The sequence below is a fragment of the Camelina sativa genome, chromosome 2 (assembly GCF_030686135.1).
Source record: "Camelina sativa cultivar CO46 ecotype springtype chromosome 2, ASM3068613v1".
Lineage (NCBI taxonomy): Eukaryota > Viridiplantae > Streptophyta > Magnoliopsida > Brassicales > Brassicaceae > Camelina > Camelina sativa.
The window spans coordinates 9,654,820-9,676,988 of record NC_141881.1 but is presented as its reverse complement, the minus strand read 5'-3'; the positions used below and the strand labels follow the sequence as shown (position 1 = coordinate 9,676,988).

Sequence of the window (22,169 nt, the reverse complement as noted above, 5' to 3'; positions counted from 1 at the left end):
TTTTGATTAAGAAAACTATGATGCTAAACAGAAGGTTTAAAACCATTTGTTTTGTTCGACGAGTAATACGCAAATATATTTGTTTTATGCAGAAAAACACAGTAGTTAATAATTAAGATTCTATATTATATCTATTAAATTTGAGCAATTTTTTATTTTGTTTTTCTTGTCAGTGTATACTAATGTATGCCTAAGCCAAAAAATGTGAATTTGGAAGAAAATAATAAGGAAAAAAAATCAATTTAGAATAAAATGATACTAATGTACTTTTGTAAACATGTGATTTCATAAAAGAAAAATAAAAAATAATCTAGCTTTAATAATTTGTGCTACGAATATGAATTTGGAAAAAAAAAAGTAATATAAGAGAGCACTACGATGAACCACCATAACTCTTTTCATAGTCCTACAAAATATAAAACTTCAAATTAATTAAAAAATGACAGATAACTCAAATAGAAATAGTAAGAATGAAATGTTTACCTTGAACACTTGTGAGAGAAATGACTCATTATGTAAGGTCGGACTGGTGGTAGTAACAGATAATTGGGTATCTGGAGTAAGAGTAGACTCCTATATCATATATCATTATATAAAAAATTAATATATATATCAATTCACATGTTAATGAAATTAATTAGACATAAACTAAGAAGAAAAATGATATATCAAATACCAGAAATGATAACTTTTTCTTTGCGGTAGCATTACTTGATGATTTTGATGTACGCCTATTTTTTTTTTCAAGAACACTCATATATCGACCATGGGGTCCAATTTTTTTGTCCTTTGGTCGTCCAATAGAAGCTTTTCTTTTTATTCCACGTGCATTTGGAACTTCCTTGTCTTCTTCTTCTTCTTCGTCTTCCTCTTCTTCTTCTTCCACAAGTCCAACATCTGAGCTTTGGGCCATCCATGCATTAGCTTTCACAAGATCTTTTTTCTTTTCCTCCAATTTTCTAATCAATTGAATGGCATCTTCATTTGCACATAACGTCAACTCTTCATGATCAGCAGCAACAGATGCAATCTCACGGAAAGTACGACATATGTGGTTGTATCGCCTTCCAATCGATTGCTTCACTGTTTCATTAGGTGTCTTCGGATGATAATAAGATATACTTCGTGCTTTTGCCTCTTTGCTCCATCGAGTTAGAATGTAGGTAGATGGAATTCTTCTAACATTTTTCTTGTCCAACACTTTCAATGCATGACGGCATAAGATCCCAGCAAAAGAAAACTTCATGCAACTACAATGTATTGTTTCGCTTGTAGGATCATAATTAACCAAATGCTCTCGTGCTACACCACGATAAGATACTTTGTATTCATACACCATCTCAGCAGACTTACTGACCTTGTTGGCAACATAATCACTGATAACTATGTATTGCTTCTGAAACAAGCTAAAAACTTTGGGTGTATACACTTCTTGTGCATGTTGCAACATCTCTACAGTAGCACATAAAACCGGCGAGGTATGCATAATATTGAAGTCAGAAATTAATTCCTTATATCGTCGATCCTCCAACACTCTCTCATAGTGTTCAAAGAAGCACAACAACTTATAACTACGCTTTAAATATTTTTTCAAAATATTATTCATACTTTCACTATGTTGTGTGCTCACCATATCTGCTGTAAAAGTATGACGTCCATAAACCATTGCCCATTTTTCTTTAAGCTCAAACAAATTCTTCAACGAAGCCTTACTACCTTACCTTTTTTTTTGCACCTTCGTTGTTTTCTTACGTCGAAACCATGATTGCCTGCATACTTTTTGTAAGCTATACTTGCAGTCTCATCAGAGCTAAACTCCATGCCAATACATAGTTCATGCTGCAGCTCATTTTTTTTGTTTGCTTCTAAAACAACAACCTCTTCAGCGTGGACATAATTATCATTGTTGGCTATGTTATTTTCTTCTTCTTCTTCTTCAGATTCATAAACTGAAGCTGTGTCTTCACTTATTGAATCATCAACTTCCTTGGGTAAAAAATCTTCACTTATATAACTATTCTCCATTGCAATGAATCTGCATTAATCATTTAATATTACTATATTTATACTATTATTTGAAAAGCTACTTTATAAAATTTTTATTAAGAGTAAAACAAATTTAAATTAAAGTTTAAACTAATTAATAAAATATTTTAAATAATTATTATTAAAAAAATTCATTTTTCTCAATAAATGATGGACGAAAAATACTAATTAATTTTTTAAAAAGTTGTTTACTAATCATACTTAAAAACTAATATTTGTTATTATACCATAATATTTACTTTTAATTATTATATTTAGAAAATTTTGTTAATATTTATTTTTAATTATTATATTTAGAATACTTAAAAGCCATTTATTGTTTTTTATTTTATTTACAAAATATTTTAAATGATATTATAATACATATGATTAATAAATATATATTTTTCCATATGTTCTTAAAACATTTAATAATATATTTTAATTTTATTAACAACTAAAACATTAAAAGTATTCTAAAACATTTAATAATATATTTAATAACAACTAGAACATTTTAATAACAACTAAAACATTTAATAATATATTTTAATTTTTAGAATAATTAAAATTATTCTAAAATAATGTCAGCTCGTGATCTCTCCTAGTAAATATACTTAGAAAACATATCGTTGGATTGATGCATCTTACCTTATGGTATTAATACGTCTCTGTTAACTTCCACCAAATCCAGGCTTCAATATATCTGGATCAACACACAACAGAGAAAAAGATGATCTGAAAAACATAATCTGTAAATATTTTTAATACAGAAACTCACACATATGTATCAATTACAGTACTTGTTTCTATTACAGAAACTACTTCATATTGGTATCCAAAAAAAAAAACAGAATCTGTAATTTTACCTGACAAATTGATGTTAGTAAAACAATGAATTTTTCCTTCTTCTAAAAGTCTTAACTGATGCTATCTCTATCTTCCACTGTAAAGTTGTGAAAAAACTTCTTATTATAGCGTCTGTTAAGAGAAAAACAAATGTTAAATATATCCTTACAGGAAGAAATTAAAACTTAAAATAAAACTCTCTCACACACAAATATCGAGAACCCCTCAAGCGAATCCTGCTCCGACGTTGGTAAAGCTCCGGCTTGCCGGCGTCGGGTCCTCCGGTCTCTTCCTGCTCCCGTTTACCTGTCCTGCTTCTTTTTAATCTTGTGTTGGTGTCTATCTCAATCACTCATTTGTGCTCAATTTCACCCCCAAATCTTCTCTCCCCTGTTGAAAACTACTCTTATCCGCTTCTCTCCCAGAGTCAAACCGCGAGGGTTCTCTCTGCTAACCCTCAGTCCGACCCAACCCCCCCCCCCCCCCTCAAATCCCCTGATGCGGCTAGTAAATCTGACGCCCCTCTCAATGTTCAGATCTGAACAGATCCTCGCGCTGCCTGAATCCCTATGCCCGGTTGGTAAGACGATGACTCTCGGTGGTGTCGCACTCTGGCTAAGAATCTCATGTCCGCGAGAAGCTGAGAAAATGAGGCTGCTTTTTCTACTTTTCAATCCCTCTCACACCGTGAAGCCTCGGGACTCCAGAACTCTGTTGTCCATGCCCCTCCCGGTGTCCAGTGGATCCAGTCGGAAAAGCTACTGGTCAGCTTGCCGCTTTTCCCTTTCCCTCGCCAACCCCTGCTCATCCGGTGGTTTCCTAGGGTTTCTGTTAATGGACCTGTATCCATTGATAGGCCCAGTAACCTTATCTCGGCCCACTACCAAAGCCAACGATTCTAGTATCTAATGTTTGAGGCCCAGGTCTGTTTTCTCCTTCTCTACACGAACGTTTGTCCCTGTGATGCATCCGTTCAATCATCTTAATTGCCTGTTGCCGGATTCTTGTTGGTCGTTGCTTGTTGTGTATGTGAAGTTGCTTTTCCATTGTCGACAATGACTGTTTAGTGATAGATTTTATCTACCTAGACCTGTGTTTGAGAATCTTAAGTCAAGTTCCAGTTCTTTAGTATCATTACTCTCTGCTAGATCAAGTCGAGTTTCACTCGGTAGCAGTTTGTTGGTGTCTTTAGAATGGTTTGATCAATTTGTTTGTCGAGGTCAGCTAAGTAGCTTTGTCCGGATGCCTGCCTTGTATAACCTTAGCTCTGAATCAGATCTGATAGCTGGTATGAACCCCTGGCTTAAACCCTTTACCACCCTGTACCACCTACCACCAGTAGATCGATTGCTTGGGTCTGTAGAAACTGTCCAGGACCAAACTGACTACAAGCTTTGTGTGGAACTCATTTACCTTCATTGTCATGAGAGGGATGACCCACCTGCTTTGTTACAGTTTGATACCCTCTCCCTAAGATACCCGTGTTTAGCTCCATCTGCATCTATGAGGTTTGTTCTTCAAAGGTTAAAGTATTTCATGCGTTTGAACCCTCTCATGTTGGTGACAAAACCCTTTGAACCCATGTACCACCTACCGCCATTAGATCGAAAGCTTGGGTCTGTTTCCACTTCCCAGGTCCAAACTGATAACAAGCTTTGTGTGGAATTCATTTACCTCCATTGCCATGAGAGGGATGACCCACCTGCTTTGTTATGGTTTGACACCCTCTGCCTGCGATCCCCGGCTACAGCTTCATCTACATCCTTGAGGTATGCTTGTCAAAGCTTAAACCATCTCATGCCATTGACCACTCTCAAGTTGGCGAAAAAACCCTCAACCGTTCCCTCCATGGAACACCCCTTTAAAAGCTCATCGGTATCAGCCGCTAGAGCCGCGCATGACCACCAGGTGGTCGAGGATCTCGTGAAGCCTGACTTCAAGAACGAATCCGCTCTGGTTCCAATAGACTTCTCAGAACCTTTTCAATGTGAAAATCCTTTTGTTAAGCTCATGGAGCCCTTATCTTTATCATTTTATGTCTATCTGATTTTATGCTGTAAGAACTCAATCCTTTATGGGTCTTAATTTGAATGAAAATTCATGGTTGTCCAAAAAAAAAAAAAAGCGTCTGTTAAGAGAAAACCGAACGAAGAGTAAAATATACTATCGACTAAAGATGAACAAAAACCCTAATAAGTCTAAAATTATTGTAAAATCTATACTATTAAATGGGGAGTACACTTAGGGATAAAAATAAATAAATAAAATAAAAATTCCATACAATGCCCCTATTAAAAGGGTGTATCCAAACATACATTTAGAGCCAAACACTAAAATTAATATCTAATGTTATTCTGATTATGAATAATCAATTCAGTTTAAGATTAATAGGATAAATAATTCGATTTTATATTTTTGCAAATATTAAGTTTTTTCTTCCTATAATTAACTCATTTGTTTCCTTTTATTTAGATATTCTATTTAAATAATATTTAATTTCCTTCTAATTGTTACAAATCAATTTGTAAAGTAAATTGAAAACGTCTCCTACTAATTTGATTAGCAATATTAATTGGTTTCCTTATTATATGGTCATAAATTGATTCGCATTATTAATTTGTTTCCCTTTTCATAAGATCCTAAATAAACTATAATTACTATCAATATTTCTAAACCACACGATTAACTCTTATTGTAAAGGCATATTCTTTTCATTATGCCTTTATAATAATATTTATTTTTTGTAATATGCCTTCGTAGCCAATCATATTAAATCAAAATTTTCCCCAAATATCTAATATGTCTTTTATAGTTCGAATCGTGTTAACTTGATGCTAATCACTTACAAAAAAAAAAATCAAAATAAAAACTTAATTTTTTTTAACACAAATGACAATAAAAACTTAATTACTTTGATTTCCCGAAAGAAACTATCATTTTCCGTAAATTATATTTATTTATCACATTCGTTAAAATATTCTTAATATAACAACCATGAATTTCGGATTTATTAGTTTCCTAAACTCAAAATAGACATCTTCAAAAAATATTCAAACTTTTAAATCTTTCCAAAGATAAATGAACTAGAATATTCAAACAATAATATGCTAACTATAATTTTTAATTTATAGTATTCGATATATTTGGAAAATTCTAAAGATTGTGGAAGAAGACACTTTACTTTTCAATAAATTCATTTTTGTGTGTTTATTTTTCATTCTTACGCTAGACGTTGAATTCTTACGGTGATGAGTTTTCTTATTTGACTGCCAATAAGGCTTCTTTGAGTTTCATCCAATAAGGCTTTTTTAGTTGCTTGCTGTTTTAGCTGTTCCGATCATTTTTTTGTTGTTTTAATGCTGTTTTGATGCATTAATTACTTGGCTTTATTTTGCTATTGTTAGTATGATTGTCTCCGGTTTAATAATTTTAGTTGATTATTCAGTATGTTTTGATTGTTGCAGGCCTAAATGTTCAAGTACGATTTTCTTCACGGTCAATAGAAACACAAGGACATCTTAACAAATAGTACTCAATTGGTATCTTATGGTTGTGAATCTTAACAAAAAAAAGTATATTTTGGTATAAATATAATTACAGAAATTTAAATATTAAATAAAATATTCCTTTTTCTAAAAAAACAATAGTGCAGTTTTTGAAGCAATATTTAAACTAATTTCCTTATCCAAGCAATGAATCACATGCTTATTACGGGTTTTAGCGGGCAAACTAATGCAGGTTGTGGATCTTGCAGACAAATTCAGATGGATGTGGGGTGAATCGGCTGATCTGTTTGACATATGTAGTTTACACAAAAAATTGAAAAAAAAAAAAACAAACATAACAATATATAAGCTTGAGAAAATGTGAGAGTTTGCCCTTAAATGTACGGTGCATCAAAACCAAATGACAAATTTAACTATATTTTGTTTTATACAATAAAACAAAAAATACATAACATTGACAAATATAACATCTTATAAATTTTTTTAAAAATATACCGCCAGTGTACTGTTAGATCATATTTCTATATATCATATTATTCATATTAAATAAATAATTATTTGTATATTTTATTATATCTTAAAATTATTCATTGTAATATAAATTATGGTTTAACTATGTGGTTAACCAACAATTTTGATAGCGGTTAATTAACGGTTATAGTTAATATAATTATAACTATATATTTACGCTTAACAGTCCGGTTATGATTTGAATACGGTTACAATTTAGTTTTGATCATGCGTAGGACAAGATTACTTTTCCTCATTGTCTTTTTACGTAGTTATCTTTTTACTGATAATAATAATAATAAAAAATATCATTCATTTGTGTCTATTCTGAATTGAAAGTAAACCAAATATCATTAAAATTATGTATGTTATACTAAATAAATATTTAACAAACATTATTTGCATGTATGTGTGCAGTCTGAATCTATTTTTAATAATAAAATATCTATATATTAAAAAATCCTAATTTTCAGTATTTCATATATCATTTCCTAATACATAGGACTACCGTATATCAATAGTTTTTTTTAATTTCAAAATTAATATATTATCAAATTTTAGAGATTTTAAAGAATATCTAAACAAGAAATTTGATTTAAATTCCGAAAGCAAACAAAAATCACGGTTAGATATTCTCAAATTAAAATTTATAATCTCAAACAAAACTATTATTAAAATCACGGTTATGAGATGGAAAACATTGATATATATTTGATGAGATGGATTTATGTCCCGAAATAGATATACTACTTTCTTTTACTATTTTTTTTAGATTTATTTGTCTTTGCTCATAACAAAACAAATCCGATCATTTTGTGTCTAAACCGGTTAAAATCAAATCGAATACTAAATTGGTATGAGGTTCGATTATGAATTTTAATAATATTCCTAAAAATTTGTTTACAAAGATAATCCGTATATATCTAATATATTGCAAACCTGATTAAAAACTTAGTTTTGAAATTAATCCCGCACGTATGTGCGGGTCCGAACCTAGTAATATATATATATATATAAGAAAAGATAGGGAGGTATTTTAATTTATTAATGTTTGGTTGAAAAAAAAAAAATGACGAGGGTTAAAATAAATAAAGATGGGGACGTCCATCGACGTCAACACGTTAACGACACGGTAAACAGATTTTGACTTTTTTTTTCCATTTTTGTTTTAATTCAATATTTGATATTAATTTAGTCTTACATGTCATGTTTTGATTGGTTAACACTAGAGGAGGTGAATGATTAGGTTCACCTCTGGGGGTGAATCTAAGTATCGTTTGTTCCCACTACGTTGATCGAAACTTCAAGTAAGAGGGGGTATTAAAATGAGATTTTGGGGAATTTGATGGGATTTAAGAGATTATGAATTTTGAGAGTTTTTAGGATACTTGGTGGATTTGTTAGTTTTTCAATTCAAAAAAAGGAAAAATAATTTGTAATTTCGTGAAATTTTAAAAGAATATATTGGGTGATTTTAAGAGATTTTTAAACCAAAATTGGAAAAATTGGGTTCCAAACAAAACATTCTCCATCGTCTCCATTCTCGTCATAAACAGGAAATTCTCGAAGGTTGTGCTAACATGATGTATCGACTGTGCAGGGATGGATTACTATTTGAATGCATCCACTCAAACGCTCTTTCTGTTAAATTCTTCTGTATGTGTATTCCCTTGACTACGCTCGTACCCGTACGTCTTGCCAATGATGCCAAGGCTGGAAAGAAAGGAGGTGGTGGTAGACAGTTTGATGGTCTTGTCGATGTTTACAGAAAGACACTCAAGTCTGATGGTATATATTGCTGGTCTTTACCGTGGATTTACTCTTGTGTTGATATCATTGTCTACCGTGGTCTGTACTTTGGACTCTATGACTTTGTGAAGCCTGTTCTTCTCACTGGAGACTTGCAGGTTCATCTTGTTGTCTTTCTCTCTGATCTGGGTGTTCTCTTGCTTATAACAGGTTGGTTTTGACATGTTATTGTTCTCTTTTGGTTATTTCTGGACACTTTCTTTGACAGTTTCGCTCTTGGGTCATCACTAATGGTAATGGTGCGGTTCTTGCATGATGCACGAATGGTGATGTCTGGTGTCTGGTGAGGCTGTCAAGTACAAGAGTTCCATGGACACCTTCGCCAGATCCTCAAGAATGAAGGAGCCAAGTTACTCTTCAAGGGAGCTGGTGCCATCATTCTTGCAGCTGATTCTCTTTGGTAAGAAGTACGGATCAGGTGGTGCCAAACTGACATTACCACAAATGTTGTTGCAGAGAGGATCAAGTCCAGCTTTTATGTTGGTGAGAGGATTGTCACTACAGAATGCAACCTTGTGAATCGAAATATACAAAACACCCATCAGATTAGGATTAGGCTATTAGCAACGGAGTTGTCTCTGAAATCTTCGCAGAGGATTTGCAAAGTTTTGTCTCTGTAGTCTAAATAAATCACTGAGCTCACTTGCAGGGATGCATTTGCAGAGGAATTGAAGAAACATATCTACACATTCACAGTGAATGATTCACTACATAATACGTCATTTGGAGAGAACTGTCTCTGAACACTTTTGTTGAGAGAACCAAGCATTTGTGGTAATGTCATCAACATCCACTACAGATTATGTTTTTCTTTTTGTAGGATATCAAATCACTTTTCTCATTGAAACCTCTGTTTTTATTTTAAGAGGGATGAACTACAAAAAATTTGACGACATTTTTCAAAGAGTAACAAATCTTTCAAAATAACACCTCCTTAGTTGTGATTTTTTCTATTGGATTTCTCATGTAAAAATGTATCCAAAGTCTCCTAAAATCTGTGTTTTGATTTTCTAATAAAAAAAAGTTATACTTTGAATAACATTTGCTTCTATATGATTTTGACAAATATTAATTGAATCAAGATATTTTGAGTGATTTTAAATGATTTTATAAAAATTTCAAATTGAATAACATTGGATTTGGAAAGTGATTTTAAAATCATAAGTTGAATAACAGATGATTTTAAAAAAAAGCCAAAATCCTCCAGAATCTTCATTTCAATACCCCCTCTAATATATAGGCCCTGATTGGTACAAGACTTTTAAGACTTTAAAATAAATTAAAGTCTTAACAGTCCTTTATTTGCCAATCATACTTTTTTACTTTTATTTTTTAAAAGCTTTCTAAGTCATTTTTATTTTTTCCTTCTTTATTTTATCAGATTTTTTAAAGCGTCAAAACCAGACTTCAAAAATAAATAAATATAAAACTTTATTTTTTTTTCTCTTCTCATTATACATTAAAGCTCTCCAAAAGTTTATATATAAATTTTACATAAATTATTTTTACACATTAATTATTCTTATTTTTTCTCATCTTTTTGAAATCCATTTCAATAATAATTATTTTTATTTTCATTATCATCATTAATATCTATCATTTTAATATATTTTAATAATAAAAGTAACAGCTTCAGTTTTAAAGTGTTTGTTACCAATCAAATTTTAACGGAAAAATGTCATTAAAATCCCCAAGTCTACATTTTCGTTGATTTAAAACCCGAACTCTGGTTTAGGAGAGAAAAAACACCAATTATTTGTTGACTTCCAAATAAATCACAAACTCTCGTTGACCTAGCCTTTTGAGGCACAACATTAAGTGGTCAAACGGAGAAATTAAACTCTCGTTGTAGTTCCGAAAAAGATACATGCATGGTTTTAAATCCGAATGATGACGACACTATTACTAGTGACGACCCTTGTGCATTTTTAACACATCACTTTTTCACTGTAAAATTAATAACATAAACTAATTTAAATTAGTTATGATGAAAATTTTATCTACCTATTTTGAAACGATAATACAATTAATCAGTTAAAAAAAATTAAACTAATTTAACCGACTGTAGTGATAGAGAAAATAACATGTTTAATATTGATAAATACAAATGATGTCATGTTATTATAAAATATAACAAGACAACATTTAGTTAGTCGTTACTTATAGAATCGTTCAAAACAAAAAACTTTAGGTCATCGTACAGTTATCTAATTTTTTAATGGTTATTGATAATCTTTAGCCTTGCTTTTTTATACATTGATTACTACAAAAGTGATGAACGGTGGTTTGAGTTGTCTTGGCAGGAATCAGAGAAGGTGGCGTTAGCGGAATCAACAGGGTTAGATCAGAAACAAATCAACAATTGGTTCATAAACCAAAGAAAGCGTCACTGGAAACCATCTGAAGACATGCAGTTCATGGTGATGGATGGTCTGCAGCACCCCCACCACGCAGCTCTATACATGGATGGTCATTACATGGGCGATGGACCTTATCGTCTCGGCCCATAAAACATCCAAAAGCGTTAGTCACATAATAACAACCTCTTGTTGCTTTCTTGTTACAATTCATGTTTTGAACACCCCGTATATCAGTTTGCTACTTATAGGTTTCTTTGTTTTACCCGTTTTGTAATGTCTTATGTCGTTCGGGGAGTTTGAGACTTCTTTAGTCAGAGAGATCCCTTCATTTTATATTTTTCATTTTTATTTTCTGCATTTTTTTTCTTACTAATGTTTTATTTAATAATGTGTGAAAAGAAAATGGTATTTTAATTTGAAATGGTCTTGCTTCATTTTTTTGTTCTTTTAGTCATCAAAAGATAATTAAAAAGAAGGTGGCTACACAAATTGATTTAGTATAATGGATTTGTTCCCTCTACATGTCTTTGCAAAGTTACAAAAGCCAAAAAAAAATATCAGACAAACATAAAAATAATCGATAGATTGTATAACTCAAGAATAGTATTGTCGTTGATCAGTAGTCTTCAAAAAAACCAAATTTTCTTCGGACACGGTTTCGTTTTTGCAAGACATTAATTTATGAATTGTGCAAATCATGCGAGTACACATGCCTTAGGAAAAATAATATGCACCAGTTAGAGAGAGATGTATAACTTGCAACAGAGTCCAAAAAGACCAGGAGCGGATAATCTTAAAGACTATGGACCAATATCATGCCTCAATTCAGTCTATAAAATTATCACTCGTATTATGGCTGACCGGCTTAACAGAGTCCTACCTGACATTGTGGTTCCTAATCAGACAGCATTTGTTAAGGATAGACTTCTCTTGGAAAATGTTCTCCTAGCTTCCGAAGTGGTGAATGGCTATCAAAAGACTTCTTCTAGCCGAATAACACTCAAAGTAAATATTTCAAAGGCATTTGATTCTGTGCGATGGGATTTTCTGCTACAAGTGCTTCACACATATCATTTTCCGGTGAACTTCATAAAATGTGTTAAAGCTTGTGTTTGCTCTACTTCATTCTTGATTAGCATTAATGGCTCATCTTCAGGATTTTTCAAAGGCAAATCGGGACTACGACAGGGAGATCCGCTTTCCCCTGCACTTTTTGTGCTAACTATGAATGCTCTGTCTCTCATGTTGAACCAAGCTGCAGTAGAAGGGGTTTTCAAGTATCATCCGGGTTGTGAAGAGATGCAGTTGACTCACCTCTCGTTTGCGGATGACCTCCTTATTTTCTTAGAGGGATCTCTTTAGTCTTTGGAAGGAGTTTTCTCAGTTTTAGCTAAGTTTGAACAGCTTTCTGGGTTGAGAGTAAATTTGTCAAAAACAAGCATGTTTTGCTCAGGGGTTGATGAAGCGTTGTTGCAACAGATTTATAGAAAGTTTGAGCTTTTGCCAACTCCGCTCCCCGTTCGTTATCTGGGCCTTCCTCTTTGTTCTAGGAAGCTTTCTGTATCTGACTTTGATCCATTATTATCACAGATTAGAAAGAAACTTAATAGCTGGTCTCATCGTCACTTAAGCTTAGCGGGAAGGTACACGCTTCTCTCTTCCATCATTCCTGGAATCAATGGTTTTTGGAGTTCGGCCTTTTTTCTTCCAAAGCAGGTCATTCGACGCATAAACTCCCTCTGTAGTGCTTATTTTTGGCATGGATCAACTCAATCAGCAAAGGGGGCAAAAGTTGCATGGTTAAATGTTTCAATCACTAAAAAAAGAAGGTGGGCTAGGATTAAGAAACTTATCATATTGGAATGAGACTTGTGGTCTGAAGCTCATTTGGATGTTGTATTTTAAAGCTGGTTCTTTATGGGTGGCTTGGGTGAGGAGAAAGTATCTTTCTCAATTTACTTTCTGGGCTCTAAATGTGAAGAATTATAGGTACTCATGAATGTTTCGTAATCTTCTGAAGTTAAGACCAAATGCATGGTCTTTTCTCAGGATAAAAATTGGAAACAGAGATGATACTTTTTTCTGGTGGGATCCATGGACTCCGTTTGGACCACTCATTCATTTCTTTGGTAACGACGGGCCAATGCTTCTTGGAATCCCTCTCTTCGCTACAGTCAAGGAGCAGCTTACTCCCACACGTTGGAATCTCTCACCTGCAAGGTCAAAAAAACAAATTCTACTCTATACTCATATCACAACTATTCGTCTCTCGGGTTCTAGTGATATTGTAGTTTGGATGATTGATGAGCGGGTTCAAACATCCTTTTGCTCTCGTAATGTTTGGAACCACATTAGGGATCAGAAATCATTGGTTACTTGGTCCCCTTTGGTGTGGCACAAGGCCAGAATCCCAAAACATGCTTTTTCTGTTTGGTTGTTTATTCTGAATTGTAACCCAACTATGGATTGAATTTCTAAATGGGATTACGATGTGGGTAAAACTTGTCTTCTTTGTGGAGTTGAGGATGAAACTAGGGACCACTTGTTCTTCAGCTGTGAATTCTCAAAGGATGTGTGGACAAAAATAGTTTCTCAGTTGTTGATTGTAGTCCCGCCTATTTTGTGGCATCTGATTATGGAATGGCTACCATATGCTTCTTCAAACAAAGACACCTCTCTTGCATTGCTTCAGGCGTGGCATGCATGTGTCTATGAAATCTGGAGAGAGAGGAACCGCAGGTTCCATAATGGTCTCACTCTGTCTTCACAATCGGTTTTTCTTAAAGTCTTAAATGCTGTGAGGAATACAACCCAAAGTTTAGTCCTTCAAAATTCAAGGCGAAGTTCATTACTCTATTGCAGGACAGGGACCCAAAATCCTTCTTCGGCTCCCCCGTGAGATTTCCCAGTTTTTATCATCACTGCTTTGTGTTAGTGATGTTCATATATTTTACCATGTTTTCCCTTAGTTTATTCACATCTTTTGCACCTTTTGCTATCCATTTAGGCCATTATTGTGTAGCTTTAGCATTAATCATGCATTAGAGTTTAGTTGCATTGCATTTGCATCTTTTCATGCATAAACAGGTGATTTTGGAGCTTAAGGAGTATGGAAGCAATGCTGAGAAGAACTGAAGCAATCATGAGGAGAAAGCAAAGGAGTTAAGGCTGAAGAACCAAGGTCCAGAGTCCAACTCGACCGCACACTCGACCAGACACTCGACCGTGTGCTGAGGAGGAGTCGACCGAGTGGAGATTGCACGAGAGAAGCCAGCTCGACCTGCCACTCGACCGAGCACAGGTCAAGTTGACCGAGCTGTTGACTATTTTGTCTTTTAGTGTCTTTAGGGCTTCCACCTCCTCTCCTATATAAAGCCTTGTACCTGCAGCCACCAGGGTGTGCAACCTTTTTAGAGAGTCAGAAACCTAGTTTTTTACTTTTTAAGGAATTATTCCCTTTGTTTTTTGATATTTTTAGATTTTGTACCTTTTTTTAGAAAACTCTTAGATTCTTCAATATTGTTGGTTCCATAACTTTCAATATATTAAGAATTTGGGTTTGATTCCTTTTGCAACATTGTAGATCTTGTTCTTATCTTTCACTTGATGCAAGTTTCGAGATTTTTTGGGTTTATGACTTTGATGTTCATCATGAGTTGTTGTGAGTAGTTCTCTAGGATCTTGAGGATGGGTTAGGTTGGACTGATCTTGTGGTTTGTGTGATTTGGTCAAGCTTGATTGTTGTAGATCTCTTCTAGGCTAGATGTTCTTAATGCTGATCCTATATCTGAGAGGGTAGGATCTGATCTCAAGCATCTTAGCATCACACCAATGTTTAAGAGGCATAGATAAGGCTAGATCTAGAGCTTACCATCATGCTTGCTAAGAGATTAGAGGTTTTGTTTGGTATGAGACATATTGCTTAATGCCTGCTTGTGTAGATTCTTTACTTTGTGAGAACAAGTCTAGAGATGCATAGGTTTGATTGATTCTTGCCATGAGAGTGGAAGAAACTTGTCTTAGATTTATATGTCTAGAGATTAGCTCAAGGCTTTGCTTGAGATTTGTTGGCCAAAGTGTGATAACCTCATTCATTAGTCTAGCCCATGAATCCCTCCTCAAGGCCTTCTTTGTTTATTGATTTTTAAGTCTTAATCCTATTGCTTGCTTGTTGTTTGATTCGTATTTGCATTGCTCTGTTTTTATTGTGTTGCTCTGTTTCCCGGATTTATTCAGCTCGACCCTGTACTCGACCTACACTCGGTCGAGTGCTTGCTTGAGTTCATCCCCAGAACTCTTGTTTATGATTTGTGATTGTCCTATTTCATTCCTGTTTCATTCCAATTGCATTCATTTAGTTTTCAGTTCATTACCTGTCTTGCATTAGTTCATCAGTAGTAGTTTCTATTTCTGTTCTAGTATCATTACTGTTGCAATCATTCAGTTTCATTTGCATTTAGTTCTTAGTTCTTGTAGTTTACTTTCTGCATCTTTACATTTTCATCTTAGGATTGTTAGTGACAAGCAATCTTTACATTTGTCTTAACTTAGATTCATATACATATCTTAATTATTCACAAACACTCATTTAGGATTGATACCTCTTATACTGCAACAGCATAAGGGGAATTGAAACACCCATCCATCTATCCATTCATATCTCACCATTGCATACATTCATCATCATCATTCACCACCAAAAAGACTTGTTTCAATTTGGCGCCATTGCCCATTTGAGTGTGTTTTTGTGACATTTAGGATCCATATTAGTCTAAGATTAAGTTCGTTTATACACTTGAATCTTCTGTTGCTGGGTTGAAGTTCCATTTCAGGTACCACTCGACCAGTCACTCGACCACCACTCGACCGAGCAGTGATCGAGCACTTGATCGAGTCAGACGCCGTGTTCATTTGGATACCACTTCCCAGTCGACTTGACAGCCTAGACGAGCCTGAGCTCAATTGTGCACCTGTTTGAGTCTGTACTCGCGTTTGTTGATGCACACAAGGTCTAAGGGGAAAGACAATCTCCAAAGGCCTATTGACAACATCCATAGGAAGCAAAAGGGTTTGGGCAATCAGAGGAGAAGGGTAGTTCAAGTTCAGGAAGAGGATTCAGTGATCATGGAGCAACAAGCTAACCATGAGCAGAGACCTAGGCACATTGGTGCTGGAGATGCACCCAACACCCACAACCAAAGGGCTGGTATTGTGCCTCCAACAGTGCCAAACAACAACTTTGAGATCAAGAGTGGATTGTTCTCCATGATTCAAGCTAACAAGTTCCATGGGTTGCCAATGGAGGATCCACTAGATCACCTTGATGAGTTTGACAGAATCTGTGGTCTTACAAAAATCAATGGAGTGAGTGAAGATGGATTCAAGTTGAGGCTCTTCCCATTCTCACTTGGAGATAAGGCACACCTTTGGGAGAAGACTCTTCCTACTGGAGCAATAACCACATGGGATGCTTGCAAGAAGGCTTTCTTAGCCAAATTCTTCTCCAATGCAAGGACTGTTAGGTTGAGGAATGAAATTTTTGGATTTGCTCAAAGAAACAATGAAAGCTTTTGTGAAGCATGGGAAAGGTTCAAAGGATTTCAGACTCAATGTCCTCATCATGGCTTCAGTAATGAGTCACTCTTGAGCACATTGTATAGAGGAGTGCTTCCCAAGATTAGGATGCTTCTTGACACAGCTTCTAATGGCAACTTCCTCAACAAGAATGTGGAAGAAGGCTAGGAATTGGTTGAGAATCTTGCTCAGTCAGATGGCAACTATAATGAGGACTATGACAGAACCATAAGGTCTTCATCAACTGATCAAGAGGACAAGTACAAGAAGGACTTGAAGATGGTCAATGAGAAGCTTGACAAGATCCTTCTTAGCCAACAAAAGTCTATTCACTTCATTGGTCAAGAAGAGGTTCCAGTTCAAGAGGGGGAGACTGAGTTTGCTGAGTTGTGCTACATGCAAAACCAGGGAGGATTCAAAGGTTACAACCAAGGAGGTTTCAAGAACAACAATCTCTCTTATAGGAGTACCAATGTGGCTAATCCTCAAGACCAAGTCTATCCACCTCAACAGCCTCAACAACAACAAAACTACATCCCCAAACAACAACATCAAGTGTTCCAGCCTCAGTTGTGTCTCCCACCAGGGTTTCAGACTAACCAAGGCCAAGAACAAGACTTAAGAGCAATGATGCAACAATTGTTGATTGGGAAAACACAAGGAAAGATTGAGGAAGCCAAGCAGTTTGCTGAGTTGAACCAAAGGTTAACATCACAGTACAATGATCTGAATATGAAGTTTGAGGGTCTTAATTCAAGAGTGAAGTATATGGAGAGTAACATTGCCTCTACTTCAGCTCCAAAACCCAACCAACTCCCTGGAAAAGCTGTTCAAAATCCAAGGGAGTTCACAACCAAAGCCATTCAAATTCATGAGGAAGAAGTCACTGAGGACAGTGAAGTCCAAGTTTTGGGGAATTCATTAGTTACTGAAGCCCCAAGTGAGGTTTGTGCAAAGCAACAGGAGCTCGCAAGCGAACTCGACCACGAACTCGAGCAGTCACTCGACCGAGTGCATGCTCGAGTGGTCGATCGAGCTGGAGACTCCGAAGCTATCAAGCCTGCTAAGTACATTCCTCCTGCTTACAAGCCTCCACTACCATTCCCTGGGTGTTTCAAAGCACAGAAGATCAAGGAGTTAAGGGAAATAATTGAGAAAAAGGAGATGTTGGCTAAGCAACAAGAGGAAGAAAGGGTTTTGAAAGAAGAAGCTTTGGTTGAGAAAAAGGAACAAGTGTCAGCCATTCAAGAGATCATCATAGCTTACCAAGAAGAGGAGAGAGGACCTGCCTTGGAACAGTATGAACCATATCCTCTCTATAGAGATTTTTTGTTTGATTTGTCAAAGAAGAAGGCTCAAGCTCAAGATGAGAAGGATCTTGAGAACCTTGGAGGAGTGATCATCCCACTTAAGCTTAAGGATCCAGGGCCATTCTATCTGCCTTGCACAATCAGTTACCTCCACTACAATCAATGCCTTTGTGATTTGGGAGCTTTAACAAGTGTGATGCCATACTCCATAGCTCAAAAGCTTGGGAGAGGTGATTTCAAATCCACCAACCTCCATGTTTGCCTAGCTGATGGGATAAAAAGAGAAGTAATTGGAAGGTTGGAGAATGTCCCACTCAAGATAGGGAAGGCAAGGGTTCATACAGATTTTGTGGTATTGGAGATGGACAAGGAGCCTGAAGATCCAATCATCCTTGGGAGGCCATTCTTAGCCACTTTTGGAGCAGTTATTGATGTCAAGGAAGGTCTTGTGACCTTGAACATTGCTGAAGATGTAGTTATGAAGTTCAACATCTACAATACAACCAACCTTTCCACCATTGATGACCAGCCTTTTACTATCAAGGACAAAGGTGGTCAAGGAGGTTTAAGTGATAAGGTAACTCCAAAGGCTGAGCTCCCACTTCAAGAGGATTCTGTGGAGAAGCTTAAGAGGTCAGTTCAAGAGCTGACTAGTATGGTTGAGGATCTCCAAGTTAAGCTGAACAAGAGGTCTTTGAGGAAAGCAAGACCAAGGCTCAAAATCAAGAAGAAGTATGGTTTGTGTGCTAAGGGTGAGGTTATCAAGGATCAACTTCACAGTGACCAAGAGGTTCCAAGGAGGATTTCATCACCTCCTTGGTATCTAGATCAAGTCTAAGAAGGAAACCAAAGTCAAGCTTAGTGACTTTAAACAAGCTCACTAGGGAGGAAGTCCCTAAGGTATCCTTTGTAAATATGCTTTAATTTCTTAGTAGTTTTGATGTGTTTTCTTTTATGTTTTTGTTGGACAGGCCTTTTAGTGAGAATGTAGTTGGTTAAGGAGAGATGTGGACTTGGAGAAGGAGACTCGCAGGCCCACTCGACCAGGCCACAAGAGGTACTCGGCCGAGCTGGATAAGAATTGAGGCCCATTCGATTCCCATTCTTCTAGAATGATCGAGTGGAGGGAAGAACAAGGAGAAAAATTTTGAAATTTCAAATTTGGTCAAGGTGCTCGACCACGTGCTGGTTGAGTGTGGGGTCGAGTGGCAGCCAAAAGCAAGTCAAAGATTCCCAATTCAAATTTGAATGGTATGGACGCTCCACCCTTGTCTCCTTGTCCCCTTAGCTTCTTTATAAAGACCTTGCAAGATCCTATACCTCTCACACTTTCTCATTTGCTCAAAACATTTAAATTCAAGCTTTAAAATCTCTTTCAAAGTTCATCTCTTGCTCAAGCTTTGTTCTTTCAAGTTTTTGGGTCACTAACCTATTAACTTTGAGCTTTGAGTCTATTCCCTTCAGTTTCTTTTGAAAATGTCTTCCAAGATAACCAAGAAGTCTCACCAAACCGCTGCAAGCTCCATGGAACGTCGTGATGCTGACCTTGAATCAAGAGGTGAAGCTGGGAGAGCCACTCGACGGACCACTCGATCGACCACTCGACCGAGTGGCGGTTTGAGCAGCCGGTCGAGCCAGGTGCCGTGTCCAAGGAGAGATCCAGTTGAGGAAGATCCTAAGAGGACTGAGAGTGAGGAGGAAATGGAGCCTACTCTCAATGAGTTTATGAGGAGACACAAGGCCAAAGGGAAGAGGCCAGCTGTTGAAGTTGAGCAAGAAGAGAGTGAAAGTGAAAGTGAGGAAGAAAGTGAAGAAGAAGAATTGATGGATGATGGAGAAGCTGAGTCTTGTGGGCTGTCAAAGAGGCAGCTTTATGATGCTTTCATGAGGATGGAGTTCTTGGGAACTAGGTATCCACACAAGGAGACCATGGAGAAGCTTGCTATTGATGAGGATGTGGAGTGTCTCTTTGAAAATAGCAATCTCACCAAGTTTATGGGGCTTTGCATGGAGGGCTACAAAGAAGAGAGTTGTGAGTTCCTTGCCACTGTCAAGCTGCATACATATGCAAGGAAGAATCCTGAGGAGATGCATCAAGGGAACCACATCTTCAACTTTGAGCTTCCAACACTTGGGAAAAAGCAATTCATATTGCCTAACCAAGAGCTCACCACCATTCAAGAAGGAGCCAACATTGACTTTTGGCCAGCTGAGGAGCATTGGTTTGATGGAGTAGTTCAACCTAGAGTTGAGGAAGCTGGGAATGCACAAGTAGCTGATGGAGAGGAGCAGTTCTATTTTGAAGACTATGAGCCCTCATCAAGAGATAGTAGAGGAGTGAGGGAGAATACAAAGAGATTGACTCTTTTGCAAAAATGGGGCAAGTGGCATGGGAAAAAGTTTGATAAGCTGAAGAAGAAGGTGACCAACATGGCTAAGTCTATCAAAGGCTTAGAGAAGGAGATTGCTGAGCTGAAAAGTGGAAACTCATCTCCTAGCCATTCAAGCCCTTTGAGGAGAAATAGCTCAACTAGAGCACTTTCAAGGGTTATGAATCCTGTGGAACCAGCTAGGGCTTCAATGTATGAGCCAAATCAGAGGAAGAGGAGCTCAAGTACCCGAGAACAACAATTTTCGAGGCACTCGACCGGGTCACTCGAGCACCCACTCGACCGAGCACCTCCAATGCACTCGGCCGAGTACCAGCCCAGATCACCCTATGGTTTCCCACCTCCAGCTGCTTATCTAGGTTATCCATTTTACCCTCCCATCCCACCTCAATACTACATGGATCCAGCTCTCTACCAGCAGTTTTGCCAGCAGCAAGGTCAACATTTTGACACTCGCGAGCCAGCTCGACCCCCCCACTCGGACATGCACTCGACCGAGTCACGGTCGATCGCCATCGTCGAGCTGCCCCAAAGTCCATCTCCAAGTCACCAACACGACCCCAACTACTCATATGACAGCATGCAGATGGATGTGGACAACTTCTTCCACAATCCCTAAGGTACCAACATCACCTTACCTTGTAAATACCATTGCATTTGACATTGTGTTTTGTTTTGTTTTTAGTCTTGAATCCTCTTACAAATTTCTTTCACACAGAGGACTGTGTGATTTAAGTTTGGGGGAGGGTTTGAGATAGCATTTGACATTGTGTTTTGTGTTCTTATTTCAAAATTTTATCATCATCATGTTAGCACTTGCATAAGCATCTAAGGCATAGAAAAACCATAAAAATTTGAAAATTTTTGAAAAAATCTTCACAAAAAAAAGAGTGTTCATGTAGTTTGCATTGCATATTAGGACCTTGTTTAGCATGTTTCATGTAGGATTGTATAATATTTGCATTATGGATCTATGATGAGTTTGCCTTGTTAGCTAGCTTATTCACTAGACTAGGATCAATGCCCAAGTTAATAGTACTTTGATGCTAGTTGAGTAGTTAGAAGTATAAGATTGAACCAAGCCTTGAATTCTTGCATTGCATTTGGTCTAAATTGAAGCATGTTGTGATTTGAAACCATTTCCTACTTATAAGAACCTAATATTGACTTTTAATTATCAACTTGTGCATTGCTTTAAGCTCATGGATACCACATACATATTTGGATCATCTTTCTTCTTTTACCACTCTTGTTGATCCAAGTAGCTGATTAAATCATTAAGATCAGTTCCCCTACCCCTAAACCAAACCTTCTTTCAAGCCTTGTTTATTCTTGAGTGTGTGAGGCCTATTTTTGGGATTGAGCTTGGTAGAAAGTGTTAGATTTGAACTGACAAGAGTAAGACCTTGTGTAGTTCTAGTTTGCATTTTTCAAACTAGATAGGACTAGGTGGTTTACTTGTTGGGTTTGGGACTTGGCTGTTATGAAAAGAAAAGAAAAGAAAGAAAAAGAGAAAGAGAACAAAGGGTAGAGTCTTTAAGAGGAGATTGTGTTTAAGCAAAGTCTAGTGAAAGGATGGGAAGTAAAATGTTGTTTAAGATGGTTCTAGCTAAGGAAAAGAAAAGAAAGAAAAGAAAAGTTTAGCAAAATGCTTATATGTCTTAAGAATAAGAAGAAAAGAGAACCATAGCAAATAAGTAAGAATCCTCCATCCCACTAGAAAGATCAAATAAGAAAACATCTCCTAAGATTTGAAAACCAAAAGAGAAAAGGGTTAAAGAGAAAAGAAGAAGTAAAGGGTAGCACTAGGATCATTTGGGTTTAGATTGCTAGGAT

At 36.3% G+C, this 22,169-nt stretch overlaps 2 protein-coding genes, 1 non-coding gene and 1 pseudogene across 3 annotated transcripts; 2 read left to right on the top strand and 2 right to left on the bottom strand.

The window, feature by feature from the left end:
* Positions 1–221: 221 nt before the first annotated feature.
* Positions 222–3,006, bottom strand: LOC104722091 (protein FAR1-RELATED SEQUENCE 4-like). Its single transcript, XM_087481118.1, has 5 exons — positions 2,895–3,006; positions 2,677–2,731; positions 677–2,035; positions 484–573; positions 222–406 (listed from the first exon to the last, which is right to left on the bottom strand). Exons 3-5 carry the CDS (start codon positions 1,664–1,666, stop codon positions 374–376), a joined length of 1,113 nt encoding a protein of 370 aa, XP_087337244.1. The 5' UTR covers positions 1,667–2,035; positions 2,677–2,731; positions 2,895–3,006; the 3' UTR covers positions 222–373.
* Positions 3,007–11,806: 8,800 nt separating this feature from the next.
* On the top strand, positions 11,807–12,421 carry LOC147948369 (secreted RxLR effector protein 78-like). The gene has a single exon (XM_087466579.1). It carries the CDS (start codon positions 11,807–11,809, stop codon positions 12,419–12,421), a length of 615 nt encoding a protein of 204 aa, XP_087322705.1.
* A 78-nt stretch (positions 12,422–12,499) lies between these two features.
* Positions 12,500–22,169, top strand: part of LOC147948366 (uncharacterized) — a 33,568-nt pseudogene continuing 23,898 nt past the window's right edge.
* Positions 16,580–16,686, bottom strand: LOC147948368 (small nucleolar RNA R71). Its single transcript, XR_015586022.1, has one exon. It is a non-coding gene; the product is annotated as a small nucleolar RNA R71 (small nucleolar RNA).

What these genes read in the sequence shown, in the direction of transcription:
- LOC104722091 (XM_087481118.1), bottom strand. Translation starts at nt 1,666, where the DNA reads ATGGTTTATGGACGTCATACTTTTACAGCAGATATGGTGAGCACACAA. An exon ending in AGAAAAAGTTATCATTTCTG is followed by an intron (nt 574 to 676) that starts GTATTTGATATA and finishes TATATGATATAG; the next exon opens with GAGTCTACTCTTACTCCAGA. An exon ending in TTCTCTCACAAGTGTTCAAG is followed by an intron (nt 407 to 483) that starts GTAAACATTTCA and finishes TATATTTTGTAG; the next exon opens with GACTATGAAAAGAGTTATGG.
- LOC147948369 (XM_087466579.1), top strand. Translation starts at nt 11,807, where the DNA reads ATGTATAACTTGCAACAGAGTCCAAAAAGACCAGGAGCGGATAATCTT.